The sequence below is a fragment of the Pseudonaja textilis genome, chromosome 2 (assembly GCF_049901715.1).
Source record: "Pseudonaja textilis isolate UNSWEBS1 chromosome 2, rPseTex1.2, whole genome shotgun sequence".
Taxonomy (NCBI): Eukaryota; Metazoa; Chordata; class Lepidosauria; order Squamata; family Elapidae; genus Pseudonaja; species Pseudonaja textilis.
This window is the reverse complement of record NC_141991.1, coordinates 28,366,514-28,390,025: the sequence shown is the minus strand read 5'-3', so window position 1 is coordinate 28,390,025 and position 23,512 is coordinate 28,366,514. Positions and strand designations below refer to the sequence as shown.

The 23,512-nt window shown below is 41.4% G+C and overlaps 1 protein-coding gene and 1 long non-coding RNA gene across 6 annotated transcripts in view; one reads left to right on the top strand and one right to left on the bottom strand.

The window, feature by feature from the left end:
* LOC148126815 (uncharacterized) overlaps positions 1-11,134 on the bottom strand; it is a 33,976-nt gene extending 22,842 nt beyond the window's left edge. Inside the window, exon 1 of the long non-coding RNA XR_015741593.1 lies at positions 10,798-11,134. This is a non-coding gene — a long non-coding RNA (uncharacterized LOC148126815). The remainder of the gene's footprint in view (positions 1-10,797) is intronic.
* ADAMTS9 (ADAM metallopeptidase with thrombospondin type 1 motif 9) overlaps positions 7,400-23,512 on the top strand; it is a 153,105-nt gene continuing 136,992 nt past the window's right edge. For 4 of the 5 annotated variants that reach the window (XM_026721947.2, XM_087923609.1, XM_087923612.1 and 1 more), the window contains exons 1-3: positions 7,400-8,005; positions 9,118-9,530; positions 13,640-13,802. In XM_026721947.2, the coding sequence (XP_026577732.2) occupies positions 7,882-8,005; positions 9,118-9,530; positions 13,640-13,802 (700 nt within the window). In that variant the 5' untranslated portion in view covers positions 7,400-7,881. Of the gene's footprint in view, positions 8,006-9,117; positions 9,531-13,639; positions 13,803-16,803; positions 16,937-23,512 lie in introns of those variants that run through there. The other variant, XM_087923611.1, reaches the window with a different exon arrangement.

Sequence of the window (23,512 nt, the reverse complement as noted above, 5' to 3'; positions counted from 1 at the left end):
TTCTAAAGACACATACACCCCATATACACACACAGCTTTTGTGCTTGTATGAAAGAGAGAGAGAGAGAGGGAGGGAGAAAGGAAGAGGGGAGTGGGAGAGAGAGAGATGGGGGTATTCTTGCTCTTTCTGAATTTCTACAGATGTCCCTTATGAATCTCATCTGCTATTTATTCCAGGGATTGAAATCCCTGAAATTCATACTGGATAATTTCTAGGCAGTCTCAAATGTTCCTATATGAGCATATGGTAGATTACACATAACATAATTTAGGGTGTGTTTATGACAAAGAGATTGCTTTGGTTACCATGGTGAATGATCTAATTTGCAAACTAGTAAGGAGTGTATGTTGCTTTCGGTTTTTCTGGATTTTTCAGACATTTTTTAAAATCAAAATGGCCATGACATCATAATTGGATAAGTCTTCATAGCTCTGTTTTATGATGGGTCTGCTCCTTCTTGGAGCAGGTTTCAAGAGATGGTGCCAAGGCTCGATAACGGTTTTCATGTTATCCTCCTTGAATTTTTAATCCTGCTAGGAAATACTCTGTATTTTAGATATTCAATGCCATTACTGGAAGTCCTCAATTTATGACTGTTACTGAGCCCAGAATTATGATTAAGTTGTGGTGGTCATTAAATAGGTCACCACATGATTATGTATGATTTCAAAACCTTCTTTGTGTTAGCTGTTAAGCAAATGCCATTCTCATTAAGCGAATTAGTTTTTTACCAATGGGTGTTTTTTTGCAGTAAACCAGAAACAAACCCTGGAAACCAGTGAAAAATGCCAAAAATTATAGCCTGTGTGCTCTTGGGATGCTGCAAACAGCCATCTATGTAAGTTGGTTGCCAAGCAGCCAAAATGTGATCATGTGACCACATAGAATTTCAAAAAAAGTAGCTCTGGGAAAGTCCACCAGAAGTTTGAACAGTCATTAAGCAGGGATTGTCTATAAGAATACTGATTTCTATAACTTTAGTGCTCCATCTCCATCTTGCAAGGAAGATCCTAAATCAGCGTCCAGTACTCTTAATGTAGTAGAATAGAATAGAATAGAATGGAATGGAATGGAATGGAATGGAATGGAATGGAATGGGATGGGATGGGATGGGGTGGGGTGGAGTGGAGTGGAGTGGAGTGGCGTGGCGTGGCGTGGCGTGGCGTGGCGTGGCGTGGCGTGGCGTGGCGTGGAGTGGAGTGGAATAGAATAGAATAGAATAGAATAGAATAGAATAGAATAGAATAGAATAGAACAGTTTATTGGCCAAGTGTGACTGGACACACAAGGAATTTGTCTTGGTGTAAATACTCTCAGTATATATAAAAGAAAAGATACGTTCGTCAAGAGTCGAGAATCATAAGGTACAACACTTAATGACAGTCATAAGGTACAATAAGCAATCAAATCATACTAGGAAACAGTCAATATAAATCGTAAGGATACAAATGACAAAGTTACAGTCATACAGTCACAAGTCGGAAGGGATGGGTGATAAGGAGTGATGAGAAGATTAACAGTAATAGTAGTGCAGAATTTGTAATAGTTGAACAGTATTGAACAGTGAAGCTTAATCCACAAAAGACTAACATACTTTTGGACAGTCATCACAAAATAGCCCATAGGATTAGAGATATCATCTGTGCTGGAGTTATATATAGCCTGAAGATGCCTTGGCTCAGCCCTAGGATTCCATTCCATACATCAATTCCCATAATATTAATATAACTGTCCTTTATGATGTTATTTGCCTTGGTGATACATCTATTGATCACAACTTAGTTGGACAATATTGTCCACCCAGGGCAATCCCTAAAATGGTTTGGAAGTTCCATTGATCTAAATTATTGATTAAAGTTAGCTAAAGGGATAACATGAGTTCCAAGTTAAAACAAACTTATCAATTACTGGTAAGTTTTAGGCCCAATTCCATTGTGTTGGTTATGACTTAAGAAGTTCTTTACAACTTGAAACCCTATCCCAAGGAATCTGCCCAAGTCCCAAAGGTGACTTTTCAAAAGGCAACTGGATTTTCTTTGTTATTCCTTGAAAACTTTTCACTTCTCATCCAAGAAACTCTTCAATTTTGCTTCTCGTCCAAGAAGCTTCAACTGTGGAGCTGAAGAAAGAAGCTTCTTGGGCGAGAAGCAAAAGGTCTTCAAGGAAAGTCAAAGAAAGGTGCAGTTACCTTTCAAAAAGCACCTTTGGGACAACCATGACCTGGATGACTGAGAATCTCCATAGGCAATCTGCCCAGGTGTTAAGGTTTTTAGGAAAATACCCTCTTTCAGTTTTTCCATTATCAAGACATGGCTGGTGGAACATGAGATAGGCAACTTGGTGATTATTCTTTACTCTAAAAAGTGGTAAAGCTAATTGTGGTCCTCGTATTGGCAGAGTAAAAAAACAGACAATTTTTTCACCTGTAGTCAAGGATTGGCTGATTAAAGTTAATATATTTCAAGTCATGGTATATCTTAATGTGTTTTAATGTATGCTTTTAGTTATACTGTACTGTATTGTTTAAATTTATCTTGTTAGCTACCTTGAGCACCACCTATTGGTGAAAATATAGGATACATATCGCCTGAATAAAACACTGAATATGTCTTTAAAGGAAAAAAATGCTAAATAATTATGGAGGCATTTACCATTAAAGCTTAAAATTATTACACATTGCCACAACACAATCAAATTTGACATTTTAGAATCATATATATTAGTTGGAGATATTAAGCCTGCGCTTAAGGCTGTAATTTAAAACATAACTCAATAGCAAGTTCTGATTCAGTCAATCACATTTTTTTGTATAAAGCAGGGGTTTGGAGGGTAAAAATCTGTTATTATCACTCTCACACTAAACTAAATGGACTTTAAAAGTATTTAATTTTAATGATTTAAACTTTAGGCCCACACATGCTGTGGAGTGTAGATGAAAGACCAGTATTTCACTTTTCAACTTGCTAGTTATTAACCATAGCATCAACTGTGTACAATTTTGTAGTATGTGCGTGTATTCTACCTGCAATGTAGTACATCTGGTTCTATAATTCAGTGTTTCTGACTTTCCAGAATAGATGCTATGGATGTCAACTTGGATATGAATAGACTCTGTGCAAACCAATAGGCTTACTGAAGGATGCTGACCCCAGTCCCCATCTTAGCCTAACTAACCTCACAAGCCTAACTAACCTCACATTGTAGGGAGTATAAAATTGCAGGAAAGGAAAAGTGGGATAACAATCAGAAGAACAAAGAAATCACTCAAGAGCACAAGCTTGCCGTGACTAACATACTGTATGTTTCATGAGGTGCTTTGAATGTCTGGAAAAAAGATCTGGGAACATGGAATTGTAATTTTTATTGCCGCATAAGCATTTATAACTGGAGCCCATTTGATTTAGATACATTATATTTTAAGGTGAGCTAAGATGGTCTAATGATGCATTGCAGAAGACAATGAATGAGTTCAAAAATATGTAATTATTTTGTAGCCCAGGTCCTGATTGCCAATGGCGAGATTAGTATATTGTGCAAACACCATAATTCAATCAGCAGTGAAGAGGTAGAAGGTTATGTTTAATATTAGACAGCTCCAGGTTTAGGTGAATGTGTTAGGCTATCGTCATTTGATACATTGCATTGTGTGAATGCTATATTCTGTTCAAAGTACTTTCCAAGTTCTGTCCAATCAATCCTATTAAGAAAAAAAAGTGTCTTCACACAAACATGTAATCCGTTTCCAAATTAACCCATGTTATGGGTTTCCATAGTATGGTGAATTTAATGTTCTTTAATCAAGCCATTAAAAAAATAACCAAAAACAAGTAAAGTTGCCTTTTGCAATTGACCACTGATTTTGTCAATGATAATGGTATCCAAGGGGTGCTCCAGTTATTTTGGGATTGCACCCCAGCCCAGGCTCCTATTACTATTGATATTACCTTTGCTTCCTTTTGCCACAATCATTCTATTTCTATTTGCACGTGTTTGTATTTTGTTATCTTCGCCAGTTCTTTCTCTTCTATTTTGCTGTCTTCAGGTATGCCACATCCATTATCCAGACTTTGTCTTTCTTATCCACAATTGTTAAGTCTGGACTGTTATGTCACAGGTGCCTGGCTATTTGAATTCTAAAGTCCCCTAGTACTTTAGCTTCTTCATTTTCTATTACTTTTTATATTTTATGGTCTCACCACTTCTTGCTTGCAGACAAATCTTTCTTGCAGATCTTCCAATGTACCATTGTTGCTACTTTGTAGTGGCATTGTTTGTGGTTAATCTATGCAGTCTTTCTGCAGCAGTTAACCAGATAGTCTGCTATTTCTTATTATTATTATAAAATTTATTTGCCATCCATCTCACTGTTTGAAGCGAGCCCAAGCAGCTATAACACAGCTATGAAGCCCAGCTCTTCCACCTTGGATTTCACTGCAAAAAATCCTTTTGTTTCCAAACACTGGTTGACTGTAGCACAAAAGCCATACCTACTTCTGTCCACTGAGCCAACTTTGAACCAATTGCATTTGTAAAGATACTTTGTGGTGCAAAAGTTCATGAGATACTAATCACTTCTAGGAGAAAGTGAGCCACATTGCAATGTTGCCTGAACCATCAGTTGGCAATTGAAGATGTTTGAACTTCAGCTCCCAGAATCCCCCTAGCATTCCAGCTGAGGAACTCTGGGAGTTGAAGTCCAAGTTGCTAAGATTGAGAAACACTGGGTTAGAAGACTTAACTAGGTTAGTTGACTTGCTGATCAAAGGCTGTTGTGCAAACAGCACTGGTGTAATAACAGGAATTTTTAAATTACAATGAAAGTTTTTAAAAGTGCCCAGTTCAAAACTTGATTTTTGGCATATTACTTTCATTCTAACCACCTCAAGGGCTTTTCTGAAGAAGACTTGAATGTCCTTGGAATGGGTATACCAGAGAAAAATTCCAAATAAAATGAATAACATTTAAGATTCATTTAAGAGTTTTATTTTTAATTCTAGTTCTATCCTGAAATTAGATGAGAAGAAAGAACCAGTATGGTGTAGTGATTAAGATACCAAGCTATAAACCAAGAGTTCTGGTTCTGTCTTAGACATGAAGCCAGCTGGGTGAACCTGGGCCAGTCCTTATTTCTCAGTCCTAGGAAGAAGGCAGAGACAAACTACCTGTGAAATCTTGCCAAGAAAACTGGGAGGACTTGTCCATGTAGTTTCCAGGAGTTAACACTGACTCAAAGTCACCAAAAAGAAGCGGGGAAAAGAGAACATATTTATTAAATCCTGTATAATCCCATACCACTCTGTGGCCTTTCCCCACAGCTGAACTGAAGGGTTATCCTCCTGTTCTTTAAAATAAAAAAACTGTACCGGCATTAAATTTGCTTTCCTAATTGTGATAGCTCTATTGCTGCTGATCCCCGTCAGCTCAGGTGCCTCCAAGGTGATAGGTAACAATTATCAGAATTTCCATGTCTTCAGCTTACCCCTGGGCAGTGTCAGGATAAAATGACAAATATTCCTTTAACACTAGTGCAGCTAAGGACAGCTCAAGCCTGTCTTGCTTGTGGGTTAAAGATGAGACGCATCACGAAACACAGAAAAAAAAGATGTTGTCCAGGCAAGTTTGTAGCATGGTTATTTGCAAATGAAGCAAGTCCCGTAATTACTTCATTGTAACTTTAATGTAGCAGAGACGGATGTCATCATTTTAATGTTTACGCTGCTGGTATTTATTTTATAGGAATTGTTATGGTTAACCAAGGACTGATCCTACTTACTGTGGCACAAAAACACCTTGGTAAGCAGTTTTGCGAGAGCTGTGCCCCTGACATTGCTTCTGTCTCATCCCTAACCTACTGCAGAGAGACCCTGAATAGTCTTTAGTTCCTTTGCTATTACAGAGCTTTTTCTCTTCTTCTCCCGACACAAAACGTGCAGTACAGACAATTGATGTCTTGTTGAAATGCTGGCAGTGGCATGATCAGGGATTGGGATCTGCCCAACTCCTACTGGCTATTGAAGTCATTCTTCCCCACCACGCCACTGGGCACAGGCCATTCTCTCTATTCCTTAGGATTTAAGGGGGACTGGATGGCCACCAGACTACCTCTGTAGAGGTATATGCACAGGCCTAAGTATCTTCTGCAAGACCAGATTGGCTTCTACAACACAGCAATCTTTCAAAAGAACAATTGAAAGGGGATTATTAGTTCATTTAAACTAGGGATGTGTTGGTGGATGTGTCCTACATTAGTACATTAAGATGAACATGTACGCTGTTCTCATCCAGGCTTTATTATAATTTATTAGAAGGTGGGGCATTGCTATTGGACTATCCCAACCCCGTCTTATGTTTTCTGAGTAACTACCTTGTATTGCTGATTGTGACCTCCAACTTTATACATAACCACCTCACTTTTCAAGCAGTGAAGTTCACTTTTTTGTCTACATGAGGGTATCATAGATCTTTGCATGTGTCTGTATAACCTTGGTTTAGAGACCAATGTGGGTATAAGAGAGGCAGAGTGAATACTATTTCTGATGTGCCTAGAAATGCATTCCCAATTATTTTTCTAGGCAACTGTGTTTACCTGTCCAATACATTAAGTTGCATTGATTCGGGAATGTTATATGATCAGTTTTACATTTTGTTTCCTGAAAAGACAATATTGATGACAATGAAGCCTACATCCAAGTACAACATACAATTTTTTTTAAAAAAGGTAGCATCAGTAAAAGTTACTTCTTTCCCCCCAATAGTTCATGCCTAAATAAACTTGCAGGGAAAAAAAGAGGTGTGTGTATGTGTATTCACACACACACACACACACACACATATACATATATATGAAAAACCCCTGCACTTTCCAGAAAATATTACTAAGATACTCGATGGTCCCGGGTTAATTTTTATCAAACGGGATGATAAATTGAGGCAAGCTTGGCCGATCAGCGGCTAACCTTAAGAGAGGTTCAGAGCACAAACCCAGGCGGGTTTCGGGAGGCAAAATCCTAACGGGAAAAGCGAAGAAGGGAGCTCTTTTGCACACACGCGCAAAAAGTGACGCGCTGTCCTTTCGGGCCGGTGCCTTCCCTGCCAGCGTGCCCGGACATTATGTGGGGAAAGGATCCCCCCCTGAAGGAAAATTGTAAGAGGGAGAAGGGATGCTGCAGTGGCTTGGCCTTGGCCTCCCCGCCACCGAAGGTAAGGGCATGAACTTCCCAAGCCCCAAAACGCCGCGGCCTCCGCGCCACCAAACAGCAACCCGTCCGGCCGAGCGGCAGGCAGGAGCGCTCGCCTTCCCCACCTTCTCCCGCCTTTTGTCCCCTCCTTCCCGGGAGGCGGGAACTCTCGGATCCCGCCTCCTCGGGAATCCCAAGGACCCTGAAGTGCGGCCGAGAAACGGGGTGGGTGGGTGGGGGGGGAGGAGGAGGCGGAGGGCGAAAAAGGGGAGCCGCAGCTTAGTGGGGCTGATTTTTTTTTCCTTCCTCTCCCTCTCTCTCTCTCTCCTCCGTCCCCTCCACCCAGCCCCTCTCGCTAAAAGCACGATGCTGGTGTTTATCCTCTCCCGAGCTCGACTCCTTTTTCTCCTCTCGATCGACTGGCTCCAGGGCGGACAGTTCTCGCCACAGCCGAATCCCGAGAAACCCAATTAGATGAGCGCGATCCTCAAGTTTAATAAAAGTGAAGTCGGGGAAAGCGTTGTGGGGGAAGGAGGAGGAGGAGGAGGAGGAAGGGAGAAAAGATCTCGGGAGTTTTGACAATAAACCACCTCTCCTCCCCTCTCCGCCCCCCCTCCCCAAGCAACTAGAAGGGAGGACTTTGGGGGGGGTGCCAAGGGGGGTGGAAAGCTCGATCGCTGCAACGAAGCGGCACAAACCACCATGCAGCTGGTGTTATGGGCGGTAGGATTAAGCACGCTACTCCTGCAAGACTTCTTGAATAGAGCCGGCGCAGCAGCAGCAGCAGCAGCAGCAGCCAGAAAGCAAGGGAGGCATCTCCGACAAGGTAAGATGCTTGGCAGGACTTGGAGAAAAAGTCGCAAGAGCAGGCGCGCAGAGTTGTCGGAAAGAGAGCCGGCGACTTCGGCGTTACTTTGTGTGAGGTCAGGTTGTTGTTGGGGTTTTTTTTGTTGTTCTTGTCCCCCCAACTCGTTTCTCTCTCTCTCTCTTCCCCCTCCTCTACATTGCCGCAGGGGAAGAAAAAACGGCAAAAGCTCAGAAAGCGGTGTTAAGCCCGTTGAAGTTCTCTCCAGCAGCTCCGCCTACAAATGTATGCTAATTTTATTCATGGTGGCTCTTTTCGTGCATGTCCTAGAAAGCACCGATCAGGGAGTCACCGAGTGTCCTCTTGCCACCCCGAAAACGGGGGAAAGGAAAAAAAAGAAAACCCCACCCGTTCACCATGCATAACTTGCAAGCATATCTGTTCATCTCTTGACACTTTGGCCTTTTGCATTAAAGCTAATAAGGTGGTTGTGTTTTTTTTTAAGTCAAAATATTGCCAGGGGGCACAAGTTTTAAACTGTGCCTCCTGGCAATACTTTGACTTTTTTGGTGACAGTATTCTCTGGGAGCCTGAGAAGCTTCTTGCAAAGCTATTTTTTTATTAAATGAAAATACTTATTTCCTACATGATGAGTTTATGGTATGTTAATAGCGAACAATTATTGTATTCCTACCTGTAATGCTGCAATGGGACTGTTTTGGAAGTAGTATTTGCAGGTCCTAACTGAGTTTCTTTTTATGCTGCAAATGCTGCTGATTGGGTGTGCTGCTCACAGTTACTGAGCTTGGTTACATAAAGACTAAAAATGAATTCAGCATCCTTTGCTTGCCAGCTTTTCACCTATGGGACCAGACGCAGAGACCGGTCAACTTTGGCAATATTGCAGAACTTGAGTTGGGTGGGTAAAAGGAAGGAGTTTGATTTGGGTGCTAAAGTTTTAGAAGGGCTTTCTAATCGGTTCTGACAAGAATATTCCTTCGTGGCTGACTAAATTAATCTCTCCTTGTTGGACCAGAGCTGTAAAAAAAGTATTGTTAAATAGTTTGCGCATGCGCACGCGCACACCCACACCCCCTTATGCATTCATGGGCACCTATGTCAACTTTTCACAGCCAAACTGCTGGAGACGCTGAGAGAGTACGAGATTGTTGTCCCGACCCGTGTGAATGAGCTTGGAGAACCATTGCCTGCAAAGGTGCACTTTGAGAGAAGGAAACGGAGCCTTCCTTCCGAAGCTGAGCCTTGGATCTTGGATGCTCCCTCTCCTCCCATCGCCTCCTCTTCTTTCAGTACCACCCAAGTGCATTATAGACTGCAAGCCTTTGGGCAGCACTTCATTTTCAACCTTACGGCCCATTCGGGATTTATTGCCCCTCTTTTCACGGTCAGCTTCCTTGGACAACCCGAGGTTAACCAAACTAACTTTTACACCGAGGAGGAAAGTGATATTAAGCACTGTTTCTATAAAGGACATGTCAACACGGAGCCCCAACATACAGCAGTCATAAGCCTGTGCTCTGGGATGGTAAGTGTGTATAATCGTCTTGCTGAATTCAGAGTTTTATTTACAGGATGCCAATCAAAATTAAGGAAAAACCTCCATTCCCAGCTTTGGATCTTGCTAGGAGAGTGGGAAGCACATTCTGTGTTTTTTTAAAACCTCTTTTCTTTCTTGTCTTCTCCACTGCTTTCTTGGTTTTGATTGCAACAAAACTTAAAAGCACAGCAAAACTTTCTTCAGAGTTGTGCTGATCAACACTACAACAGGGTGCCTTTCTTTTCCTGGTTCCTTGCCCCCTGCCCAGCCACTTTCTTTCTTTTAGATTATAAATAACTTCTATCTAGTGGCAGAAAACTTAAGAAATCATTACTGGAGTGTATGGCAAAACCTCAAGAGTCAAAGGCTTTGCTTTTAAGGAGCTCTCAGTTTGATTGATGGGAGGAGGAGAAGAAAGGAGGGGAATCCTGGGAGGTGCCAGCAACATGCAAGTAGTCGTGAACCATTTCTATACTTTCTCTCTTAAGGGTCATCCCAGACAGGTAGTTTGGGAGCCTTGTTTTGTGCACTTGGCAACAGCTGCGTCCCTGAAGACTTTCAACATCTTAACATCAAGGAGACTGATGTTTGCCAGGGGAGTGAAAGCGAGGAGGTGGGGTTTACCCCAGGTGGCTTTTGGGAAGAAGGGGCCGCTGAGTGGGTTGGTGAGGAGCTTTTGAGTCTGAACCGCAAACAAGGGTGGCACTTGGAGGCCCGAGAGGCGTTTAAGGTGGAAGGAAGCAAACAGAAACTGCGTAATTGATTCCTTCTCCCTCGCTCCCTCTAGGGACAGAAAGTATACTCCACGCAGATTTGAGTGCCAATGCTAAGAACCAGTTGCTCCCGTTTAATGGAACTGGGATTTGAAAAAGGCAACAAATTGTCAGCATGCCTACATTTGGACCGAGAGGAACCATTCCCACCACCCCTGTAACATGGAAACCGTTTAGAAGTAAAGCAGTTGAGGGGGAGAGTAAAGGAGAGGCTTTCAAAGCACCAAATCAGTAATTTGATTTTACTCCCCTTCCGCTGGAAAACTTGTGCTCTTAGCAGCTCAAAGTTTTTTGTGGAGTTGGGGGGAGAAATCATAGTTTGGTAGCTGTCTGTGGTGAAGGAGTAGGGGTTTGGTTTCCTCTGATTTTCTAGATCTGTTCTGCAAATATAATTGGGGTGAGGGGTGAGGGAGCTAGGCTCTTCTTTCCTTCTTCAGTATTCTAAAAAAAGGATGCAAGCAGCTGAGTTTAGCTATACTTACCAGCCAGGCCGAACTGTCCAGTTGGCAGTGCCCTTCATCAAACAGGAAGGGGCTGAAGGAATGGGGAGCCCCCAATTCTCCATCACCACCACCCCCAAACCATCTTGACTTCCTCCAGTTTGTACCGTGGTGATCACTTTCTGGGCTTGTTGTTGTTGTTGTTGTTGTAATGCTCTGGTGTTTGGCGGGTGGGGCAGAGGAGAAGGAGGAGGGCCGATACCGCCCCAGAGTTCTCCCAAGGGAATCAGCGGACCTGGTGGGAGTGTGTTTTTCCCAGCCCTCCAGGCAAGCAGGGTTGAAGCTGAGGAGGGAAACAGTACACAGCCACTTCCTGGTAGATAAGGCACTGCAAGATTTGGCATTTGCTTTCATGGAAGGTCAACCTTAAGGGAGGCCAGGCTTGTTTGTGGAGACTTAAGGTGGAAAGAAGAGAAGGTTGTCCAGAGAGAGGTCCAAAATGAATTGTGGCAGATGGCAAGAGGAGCCCTCCCCCCCGGGGTAACTTGGAAGTTACCCCTGCAATGCGGGGGAGGTAAGGCTCTGTTGTGTAGCATCTGCCTTTCGTGTGTACTGTGTGGCAGACAGTGCCTTCCTGCATTTATAGGATGTTTAGAGCAGTGTTTCTGAATTTTGTAGAGAAAGACCCAATGGATCTTTTCAATTTTTTATTAGGGTAGAAGGAGCAGGGTTTTTTAAAAAGACTTCTCTTATTTTATCAAGGAAACTCTTTAATTTGCAGAGCTATCTGTACATTAAAATAATCCCTTTCCCCCATAGTCTGGGTTTTTTTTGTATTTTTGTTTTTGTTACATACAGTCCTGAACTTGTGTTGGTGAGATACTGGCCTGCTGAAAAATGTGAAGGGGTCAGTTACAATTATATTGCCTCAGCTTGGGTTTCCAGGTCAATTTCCACTTTATTTATTTATTTTTCTCTTATATTATTTTTATAATTTTATAATTCAAGGTGGTGAACATAGGTAATACTCATTCCTCCTCCTATTTTCCCCACAACAATGAGGTGGGTTGGACTAAGAGAGAATGACTGGCCCAATGTCTCCCAGCCAGCTTTCATGGGTAAGGCAGAACTAGAACTCACAGTCTCCTGGTTTCCCACCTGGTGCTTTAACCATGAGACCAAACTCTTTCCTTTCCAAGAAATTGGATGAGCAACTAATTTGGGAGGCAGGTTGAAGACAAGGCTGGCTGACTAAAAGCATACTTCCTGGGAAAATGTCCCTTTTGGTTGTTGATTTCTCTGGTTGCGTCACTGTGGTATTAATAAGGCTCCCAAAATTTAAAGAGATAAATTAATCAAGGAATCTGAATCTGATAGGGAGTCCTGAAACTAGTATACTAAGCCTGTCGAACTGGCGGCCCGCGGGTGGGATATGGCTTGCACAGGCCACGACCACCCCAGCTCCGGAAAGGCAAAAAACATCCTGATACGTCGTGATATGGCATTATATGTCATGGTATGACTCACGATGCAATCAGGTTTGACACCCCTGTCTAAAATAGTTTAAAACTGTTTCATAAATTATGCCAGCCATTCTCCAAATGCTACGCTCTAGATTTGTTGACCATACTACAGGGTATTGTGGCTCTACAACAGGGGTCTTCAAAGTTTACAGCTTTAAGACTTGTGGACTTCAACTCCCAGAATTCCTTCTCTGGTCATCTTAGCTCAGGAATTCTGGGAGTTGAAGTCCATAAGTCTTAAACTTGCCAACTTTGAAGGCCCTTGGTCTACAACAACTTGCCATAGCCAACTTACTGCAGCCGACACACCACAGCCAATTCACTATGGGATAACTCTACATGCCCAACTCACCATGGGACGACTCACCGTAGGACAAGAGTTACAACTAATATTGAGGAAATCATAGAACAGAATGGGACAAAATGAAATGGGAATGACAAAAATTAAAATAATTTTGTAATTACTTTAAATAATTAAATTGAACGGTTGAAAAGTCCTGCAGTGAGTTCTCCCAGTGAGTTGGCCACAGTGAGTTGTCCCGCAGTGAGACAGTGAGTTGGCCATGGCGACTTGGCTATGGTATGTTCTCCCATTCTGCAGGATGGTGGCAGTGACTGGAAGGCCTTATTGCTGGGCAAGCTGGCATTAGAAAAACATTGTGTCTCCTTTAAATTGTGCTGGTGACTTCACGGACAGAGCCATTGAGCTAAGTTTTGTACCCGCAGTACAAAAGTGGTTTGCCATTCATTGCATTCTTCCAGTTGAGATCTTCAACTTCCCAGGCTGATAATATAGCTCTCTGGCAGTCTCCAGTACCATTGCAAGTGCTAACCAAACCTGCACTTACCAAGTTGACCAACCACTGCAACCTGTTTTAAGTAAAGGTCAACTCAGGTTGGCAACTGAGTGTACATTCAAGAATCCACAGCTAGACAAGTTTTCTACTTGGGTAGGCAAGTGTGAGAGCCTTCCTGGAGTAGCTACTAAATTATAATTTTGTTGTCATCCAAGGGGGAAATTATTACACGTATGGAAGCAATTATATCAACTTGAATGTACTTGGTTTAATTTTCATGAGGAAGTAAAAATAATTTTGTGGCTTCATCCCCCAACTTTTTTTTTGGAGCATAGCCTTTACCTTGGCCTCAAAAAGGGCTGACCTGCAGGAAGCTTAGGAATGATAAAACATATAAAGCAAAACCAGGGAAAAAAAAACCTTGTTGGCCAAAGAAACGTCTATAGTTCTCAGCAGAAGATTTATAAATCTCCCTTAAACTTTGGTGTCTTTCTTTTTTTATTATCTTTTTTTTAAGCACAGCTCCATTGAAAGTTATGTGATGTGTCTCTCATTCCTTCTCAGTTAGGCACATTTAGGTCTCATGATGGAGAATACTTTGTAGAGCCGCTCATATCACCTGACCAACAAGAATATGAAGAAGAGAATAAAAAGCCACATATTGTCTACCGACACAGTGTACCACCAACACTCTCACCAAGGAACAAGCAGACCTGTGACATTTCAGGTACCTTCTGTTTATATTTTCTCAGGCCTTCCATCTGAACTGGTAAAATAACTCTTTAAGAATACTACTCTGTTCATGAGAACTAAGATCCAACATGAAGAACTGATTGTATGGGATGTTTCTTTACTTTAAAAATAGTAAACCAGATTGCCAGACCACCATGCCAGTACTGAATAGAGATCTCCTGGGATGAAGTTCAGCCTCTTTCATCTCTCATTACATGTAGCTTATATTCCTTGTATAGGTAGTCCTCAACTTACGTCCACAATTGAGTCCAAAATGTATGTTGCTAAGTGAGTTTTGTCCCATTTTATGACCTTTCTTGCCACAGTTATTATGTGAATCACTGCAGTTGTTAAGTTAGTAACACGATTTTTAAGTGAACCTGATTTCCCCATTGACTTTGCTTGTCAGAAGGTCACAAAAGATGACCACATGACCCCAGGACACTGCAACCGTCATAAATAGGAGCCAGTTGCTGAGCGTCCAAATTTTGATCATGTGACCAGGGGGATGCTGCAACTGTCATAAGTGTAAAGAAAAGGGTAATTAGTTACTTTTCTCAGGGCCGTGGAAACTTCAAATGGTCACTCAATGAACTGTAAGTCAAGGGCTACCTATATTTCATTATCGTTGAATCTGGAAATGAGCACTTAGTCTCCTTCTATGAAAAATATGGTAATATGGTGTTCACTTTATAGTGCCTCAGGAAGTGGCTGAGAGAGAGGAAAACTTTCTTCAGGAACATGGGCCTGAGAAGTTATGAGTTGATATAATTTTATTTGATGATTTATGTGTTTATTTATTCAATTTCTATAAATTGCTTGAGAACACAGTCAAAACAGAGAAAACTTTAGCTGCCATCCAGAGTTCCTTCCACCCTCTGTCCATCACCAAACATGTCCTGCTTGAGTCTTCTTGTGGCGAGGCCTTTCTGACAGTAGACATAAGGAACAATATCAGATTCCGTCCCCCCAAAACTAGAGCTAAGAAACCGAACAGTTATGGGATTATGCAACTTAATGTGATTGATTTCTTTAGTCATTAGACTAAAATAAATAAAAGTATGAAGGCTGCATCAGCTGTGTTTTATATGTTCAGTTTAGAATAGAGTAGAGTAGAGTAGAATAACAGTTGGAAGGGAACTTGGAGGTCTTCTAGTCCAACCCCCTGCTTAGGCAGCAAACCCTACACCACTTCAGACAAATGGTTATCCAATCTCTTCTTAAAAACTTCCAGTGTTGGAACATTCACAACTTCTGGAGGCAAGTCGTTCCACTGATTAATTGTTCTGTCAGGAAATTTCTCCCTAGTTCTAGGTTGCTTCTCTCCTTGATTAGTTTCCATCCACTGCTTCTTGTCCTGCCCTCAAGTGCTTTGGAGAATAGCTTGACTCTCTGATCTTTGTGGCAGCCCCTGAGATATCAGAACACTGCTATCATGTCTCCCCTAGTCCTTCTTTTGATTAAACTAGACATACCCAATTCCAGCAACCGTTCTTCATATACTGTATTGTTCTAACTGTCAGGAAATTTCTCCTTAGTTCTAAGTTGCTTCTCTTCTTGATCAGTTTCCACCCATTGCTTAGACTAATATGTAAGATTATTACTTATTGTATCAACCTGTAAGCTATAAAAAAAAATCCATATGAAACATTTGGGCTTCATGTTAATGTTGACCACTAAACCGCAACCGCATCTTGTTACTAAAATAAAAATAAAATATAATGGACATAATACGTGACTATGCATAGCAGGGATGTCAAACTTAATTTCATTGAGGGCTGCATCAGGGTTGTGTTTGACCTTGCGGGGCTGGTGGGGGCATGCCTGGGGGGCGTGGCCAGCTCTACGTCACTCGTCAAGGCTCTGTTTTCAGCCATGATGGCCTCCTGCAGCCCTCTTACTGGAGAAAACAATCCTCTCACTGGCAGAGGACTGCAGAAGACTGTCGCTGCCCAAAATGGAGTCCAGGTGGGCGATGCGCAGTCTCCCCGGGTTCTATTTTCGCTGGTAGAGGCACCGTGTGCCAGTCCTTCACTGTTTCCAGGGCAGTTCCGCAGGCCAGATCTAAACACCCAGCGGGCTGGATCTGGACTCCGGGTCTTGAGTTTGACACCCCTGATGTATAGCACTGTTAAAGTCAAGTGATGTGAGAGGAAGGGTGCAATCAGAGGTGGTAAATAGCATAATATGACGGTATAGTTGTCATGGTTTCTTGCATCATTCTGAGAAAAAGAAAGCCGGAGGTTTAGTAAGTGCTAATGAAAACTAGACCTATATGTCCGTATAAATAATATTTAGAATGTATTTTTATAATCTTGATTTAAAACTGGTAAGTAATGAACCTTAAATTTGGTGAAAATGCTTTACATGCTGTTTTGAGTAATTGCTACCTATAAAGTATATTGTTAATTTCCTCGTGTTGGAGAGAATTTTATGGCAGCCGTAAATGTTGAACTCAAGAGCTTCTGTTCCATATTTCAGCAATTGTGCTAGCATTCAGTATATAAGGATATATAGAAAATGATGGAGACACGCAGTAGGATTTAGCTTGGAAGAGGTGCTTTGGAACATGAGCACAACACCTGCCTGTGATTCATTCAAGGAAGTTTCCAGGATTGTGCAGTTTCTGGAAGTGGATATGACTGCTTTAATGAGTCACAGACTGGAAGGGCATCCACATTACTGCACGTTCTGAAGCCCGTCTTTCAAATCAAATCTGAAGAATTGGACAGCCGTAGGTGTTGAGCTGTACAGATAGTAGATAATATCTAATCAGCCTTTCCCAAGTAGGAACTCTCCAGATGTGTAATGGGAAGGGACGAGTAGAAGCATTAATGCAACCAGGAACCATCGTGCTGAGGTGTGCCAATTTCATCCTATTAGATCATGTGAGAGGACAGAGCATATTGGAGAGAGAATGGTACCTCTCAACAGGCTTTTATTGTTCTTCCAAGGGTTGCTGCTGGACTATGCCATTCTGGTTTCTCTCTTCCAGCTGAATCTGCTCCCTTCTTTGAGATCAGATACAGGAGATTCAGAACAGTTGGAAAGAAACACGGAATCTGGCACAGTTCATCAGCAGCCCTTGGAAGATTGAAGCAACAGATCTCAGACCTCAACAAGGCAAAGGTAGTTGGAAGGATCCCAGCAAACTTTGGACATTTTTCTTCTTTGTCTTTCTTTTCCCCCCTTTCAAGTCTTTCATTGTCAGTACGGGCAGAGAGAGAGGGGGATTAGGGCCTTCCTTCCTTCCTTCCTTCCTTCCTTCCTTCCTTCCTTCCTTCCTTCCTTCCTTCCTTCCTTCCTTCCTTCCTTCTTTCTTTCTTTCTTTCTTTCTTTCTTTCTTTCTTTCTTTCTTTCATTCTTTCATTCTTTCTTTCTTTCTTTTGGAATTGCTTGATTTCCTCTACTTGATTGAATATTTACTTGGAGAACCGCAAATGTTGTTTGCTTCTCGAGAAGAACCAGATCTCATTATTCAGTTTCTCAGTCATCATCCAAGCGGAGACTGCTGTGCTGGTAACTACTGACCTTAAAGATATCTGGGAAGCACAATACATACAGACCATGAGGTCCTTTTCATTGACCTTTCTGTTGGAGAGTGGTTTACTCCAAAGGCACAGGGCAGTGGGGAGGAGCAGTGGCTTTTGTCAGCTTCATCACTGGGACTTGCCTGCTGATGTCCTTTTGTGTAGGGTGACTTCATCAGTCACAGATGCCAGCCAAACCCGAGGCAAAGAAATAATCTCATTGTCACTTGGAAGCTTGCAGGAAGACACTCTGTGTTTACAGCAGCCCCAGAACAAATTATATTTTGCACATGGCTTCTTACCAGCAAAGGTTGATTAACTAATGGAAAACTAATCAAGGAGAACTAAGAAGAAATTTCCTGACAGTTAGAATAATTAATCAGTGGAACAACTTGCCTCCAGAAGTTATGAATGCTCCAACACTGAACATTTTTAAGAAGAGATTGGACAATCATTTGTCTGAAATGGTGTAGGGTTTGCTGCCTAATCAGGGGGTTGGACTAGAAGACCTCCAAGGTCCCTTCCAACTCTGTTATTATATTATTCTAACTAAAGAAGAAAATTGCAAATGCAGAAATACCTTAAAGGCTCATTCATAATAGTTCAGCTAAAGTCTTGTTGGCCAAGAGCTGAATACAGGTTCATGAGAAATAAAAGGTTTCTCAGGTACTAATAGCTTTTAAATATTTCCTAAATGTAAAAATAATTTATGTGGTCATTTCCTTATATTTGACTTAGGGGTCTTATAAGGAAGACAATACAGTAGTTCTCTGGAAAGTACTTCCTTTATTTCCTGGGGGAATGACAAAAAATACTGCCTTTTTCTAAATGGTATTCTGAGAGTTTTTCTTTCTTTTTCTTCTTATCTTTTACAGTTCAAAATAGGTTACAAAAATTGCTAATGGGAAATCTGCCTCACAGGAGGGGAAAAATATTCTAGCGTTAGATACAAATTCTCCATCACATTTAAGATCAGGAAAATTGAGTAGATGCTTATTTCAGCAGATGGGAAACTATCCAACAATTTCTCAAGGGCAGAACTGCACTAAGTGGTACTATTACTGGAGAGGTTCCCACCTTATGTCTTTCCTTGTGCTTTAATTGAAGTGTGGGTAACTTGGCAGACTACAGACCACTGGAAGGTTGACCGTATGGTGCCAAGAAGGACATTCATATTCTCTGTCCACGTTTTAATTGAATAGGCTCAAAAATACACACATCACTCACCAGGGTCTCTCTATCCTCTTCACTACTGAAAGAATTGCTAAAGCAAAACTTCTTTCCTCAGACAGAGTAAGAGTTGGTAGAGAAAATGCAGCCCACACCTAAAACTGTCTAGGAAGAAACTGGATAGCAAAATGTGCTAAATTTACTGACTGACTGACTGACCGTCCATCCATCCATCCATCCATCCATCCATCCATCCATCCATCCATCCATCTATCTATCTATCTATCTATCTATCTATCTATCTATCTACATGTACAGTACATGTACATCTACAGTACACTTACACATATACGTATATTGTACATATACATTTTGTTTATTTGTTTATTAAATTTCTACACTGCCCATCTCGACTGGGTGGCTTACTATGACGTAATAAAACAATATAAACACATTAATGAAAATACAGATTAAAAACGGAGTTAGGAACAAAGTTAAAATTTATAAGGTAAAAGTGGAATTCAGAGATTAAAAAATATAACCTAAAGGGTAAAAATGGACAAAACAGGGGAAGTAGCTTCAAGTTGCCAGCCATCCCCAAGACTGAATCTTATTCTTAGATATCCACCCTAATTGGAAGAACCTGGTCTTTTCTGGAAAATCAGAAGGGTAGGCGCTAACCTCATCTCATGAGGATATATCTATCTCTTACCAGTAGTTGGAAAGGACTGGACTAAAAGCACTGCGGCAGTGCTCATAGTAGCAGAAGAGCAGGCACTAAATACCAAGTCTGTAGTAGTACGGATCTAGCAACTAGACAGGACCCAAAGTGCAGATAATGCAGATCATCAGGAAGAAAGAATATGAGAAACTGGAGAAGTACCAGGTCTTCAAAGATGAATTAGGATGTGGAAAATAAAGGTCAAACTGGTTCCAGTGGTAGTAGGACCTCTTGGGATGGAAATCCTAAACTGGGAAAGTGGCTCAAACAGTTCCCAGGAGTAGCACTAGAGCTCTCTGTCCAGAAGAGTGCAGTGCTAGGAAGAACAAAGATACTGCTTAGAAGACTTGAACTCGCAGCCTTTGATAGAAGAAGATTGAGGAAGATCCAGACCACCCATAGGGTGAGAAGGGAATTTTTTATGTTTTACAGCCCTCTAAGTTATTGCCCCCAACAATCTGGGTCCTCATTTTACCAACCTGAGAAGGATGGAAACCTGAGTCAACCTTGAGTCAGTCAGGATCAAACTCCTGGCAGTGGGCAGATTTTGCCTGCAATACCACTGTGCCACCACAGCTCTTAATTCTGATTAAATTCCGATTTAATTAAATTAATTCTGATTAAAATAGTAGAAGAAGGGATAGTGAGAAAAGCACCAAAGTTCTGTGCAAAAGAGGAATTTTCAGACCAGACTTTTGCTCTCAGGCAGGTCATTGAAAATTAATGGGCAGAGAAAAGTTTATTGTATTTTGTTGATTTAGAAACAGTATATAATAAAGTGAATAGCCTTGAGTTATGGGGTGTTTTCTGTAAATACGGAATTGATGGTTCTTTGCTGAATGTAAGATGGGAATAAAGAAAGCATAAGAATAAATAGAATCTCAAATGGTTCAAACTACAGATGCTGTTAATTGTTTAAATTATTTATGGGTGGGAATACAGAAATTCTAAGGGTAGTAAAAAAAATAGTGGATATGGTGTGGTCTATTGTGAAAAATGAATGTTTCTCAAAAGGAGCTGAATGGCTACATACAATACAATAATATGCTTTGGCTCACTGTGTTATGTGTTATAGTTGAGAGTGCCAGGAGGAATATAAAAGTAAGCTGGAATGCAGTCAGAATTGGGAAGAAATGGGAAGAGACAGGAATGAATGGACACTGAATGAATACATACGAATGAGAAACCCAACACAAATGAAGAACATTGGGATGGCTTGATCAAACAGAGTGAATGAAGACCTGAAGATGAAGAAACAGTGAATGGGTGGAGAGGAAGAGACAGACCGAGAAAGTTAGGGTTATGTGAAGCTGAGATCCTCAGAAAGGGAGGTGAAAAGTTTAAAGGTGATAAATGAACAGGTGTATGCACAGGTGGATTGTAAGGATAGGTTTGGGGAAGTATGAGCATTGGTGTTTCAGCTATGTTCTTTTTCTTTTGCTCATCTCATGCCTTTAATTTCTTTGCTATTCTTCATTCCTTTACTGGAATAAATACGAGTAGATCTCAACTTAAGACTACAATTGAGCCCAAAATTTTTGTTGCTAGGTGAGACAGTTGTTCAGCGAGTTTTTCCCTGTTTTACAACCTTTTTTTGCTACAGTGATTAAGTGAGTCGCCGCAGCTGTTAAATTAGTAACATGGTTGTTAAATGAATCTGGCTTCCCCATTGACTTGGCTTGTCAGAAGGTCACAAAAGGTGATCACATGACCCCAGGACAGGGAGTCATGCTGCTCTACAAAGTACCTGAGGGCAGTACAAGAAGCGAAGTATGGAAACTAACCAAGGAGAGAAGCAACCTAGTACTAAAGAGAACTTTCCTGACAGAACAATTAACCAGTGGAACAACTTGCCTCCAGAAGTTGTGAATGCTCCAACATTGGAAGTTTTTAAGAAGAGATTGGATAACTATTTGTCTGAAATGGTATAGGGTTTCCTGCCTAAACAGGGGGTTGGACTAGAAGGCTTCCAAGATCTCTTCCAACTTTGTTATTCTATTCTGTTCTGCTCTGCTCTGTTCTGTTCTGTTCCGTTCCGTTCCGTTCCGTTCCATTCCATTCCACTCCACTCCACTCCACTCCACTCCACTCTACTCTACACTGCTAGAGTCATAAATATGAACCAGTTTCCAATTGTCAGGATTTTGAACACATGACCATGAGGATGCTGCAATGGTCGTAAGTGTTTAAAACAGTCATACCTCATTTTTTTCAGTGCCGTGGAAACTTTAAATGGTCACTAAGCAAACTGTTGTAAGTTGAGGATCACCTGTATTGGTTAACCCAAGAGAGAAATGTTCAGATCAAGACAGATCAAGACTGTACTGTCTGCAGATTCCAAAGCCAGGTCAGGTATAGGGAAAACAGAAAGAGGAAAATAGAAGGGAATATAATTTGAATCCATCCCCGTTCCTTTTAAGCTGAGGGAAAAAAATCTTACCTGATGAATTTCCCATGACTTACAGATAACTTTTTGGCACTATTTCAAAGTCACATTTCCACCCATTGGAGCAGAGGCTCCTTCCTTCCTGCCTCCTCACTTTCCTCTTGTCTCCCATTTGGCTTAATAGAACACTTCCTGTTTCCAGGTCAAGTCCTTAGTGGGTCTTAGGTGTGTCACACGGCAATGACAGGAAAAAAAATTAGGTAAAAGGAACATAGAGAGAACAGATGGGAAATACACAGCGTAATCTTGCCTCTATCACATCAGGATATGAGTGATCTCTTGCCTTCAGGTTCATAAGGGATGTGCGTTTCTCAGTCAAGCACCAGAGAACTAGCCTGGTGTGGGATTTTCATGTAATCACAGAGCTTTCCATTGATCGCAGGATTTTAGCCCACAAGATTAAATAGTATATATGCAAGACAAACAGGGACGCGGTGACTCAGTGGCTAAGATGCTGTGCTTGTTGATCAGAAAGGTTGGCAGTTTGGTGGTTTGAACCCCTAGCGCCGCGTAACTGAGTGAGCTGCCATTACTTGTCCCAGCTTCTGTCAACCTAGCAGTTCGAAAGCATGTAAAAATGCAAGTAGAAAAATCTGGACCACTTTGGCAGGAAGGTAACAGTGTTCCATGCGCCTTTGGTGTTTAGTCATGACCACGGTCTTCAGACAGTGCTGGCTCTTCGGCTTTGTAACGGAGATGAGCACTGCTCCCTAGAGCCAGAAACGACTAGCATGTATATGCGAGGGGAACCTTTACCTTATGCAAGACAATGCAATTAATAAGTACAGGGGAATTTGCCCTCAGTTGAAAGGACAGTCAATTTCAGCCTTAATTATCCCACATAGCTCTCTGGTGATAGCCAAGTTCAGATAGTATCCTTTGCCACCCCTATCTGGAGAAATTGGGCATTGGCTGTAGGTGCTTCTGGCTGCCAAACATGTTTTTTGTGATTGAACTACTGTTGTTAGTATGCACATAGTGGATCTTGGAATTTAAATCTTGTTTTGACTGTAATAGATCAATCTGAATTGCCAACTACAGAAGATGCCGTTGATGTTTCTGTTCTTTTTAAGTTCATTGTGCCTGCAGCCTTGGAGCTTGTCAACAATAAATATTGCACACTGGGTAGTTCTGATGTGTTAAGATCTAGTTGCAACTGCACAGAAGTGAATGCAGCTACTAGTGGAGTCTTCTAGTCATAAGCTCAAATTGGTGCCAATTGTAAATTCTTCATGCCAGCATCCCTGTTGAGTGGGTCTTTCAGATCTGAGCTTCAAATAACTCTGATCTAAACATTTCCAGTTATTGTAGGGAGGGGAAGTGAAGGGGACAGCCAGGAGAAGGAAGGGATTGGGAACTTAAAAATAACTTTAATAAAGAAAGGAAATTTCTCATAGCAGATTTTAGGAGCTGAGTCTTTCCTGAGTTATTGAGGTAGGATACTGAGAGAGGAATTAAGATTTGCTTAATGATAAAGAAAGGAAAACTAGTTAAAAAAAGTCAAGGATTACATTTTATTGCTAGAGATAGAGTGATATCAAGCCATAGCACTGTGAAACACAGGATGTTCATTTCATATCCTCTTATAATCTAGTGTAATAGTTCCTCACATATTTTCTTGCAGGATATGCCAGAAGGTGGCTTTAATCAATCACGCTTAAGGGAAACTCTTTGAATTCACCGATCAGGGTATAGATAACAGGTTCCATTGAATTCTGTGGTTTTACTCTAAACCTGAATTCTCCATGGACCTTTTTCATTATTTGCAAAATTAGTACTAGTGGAATTTATTTATTTTTAATCTATTGAGTTGGCTGTTAGAGTATATCTCTGCTTTT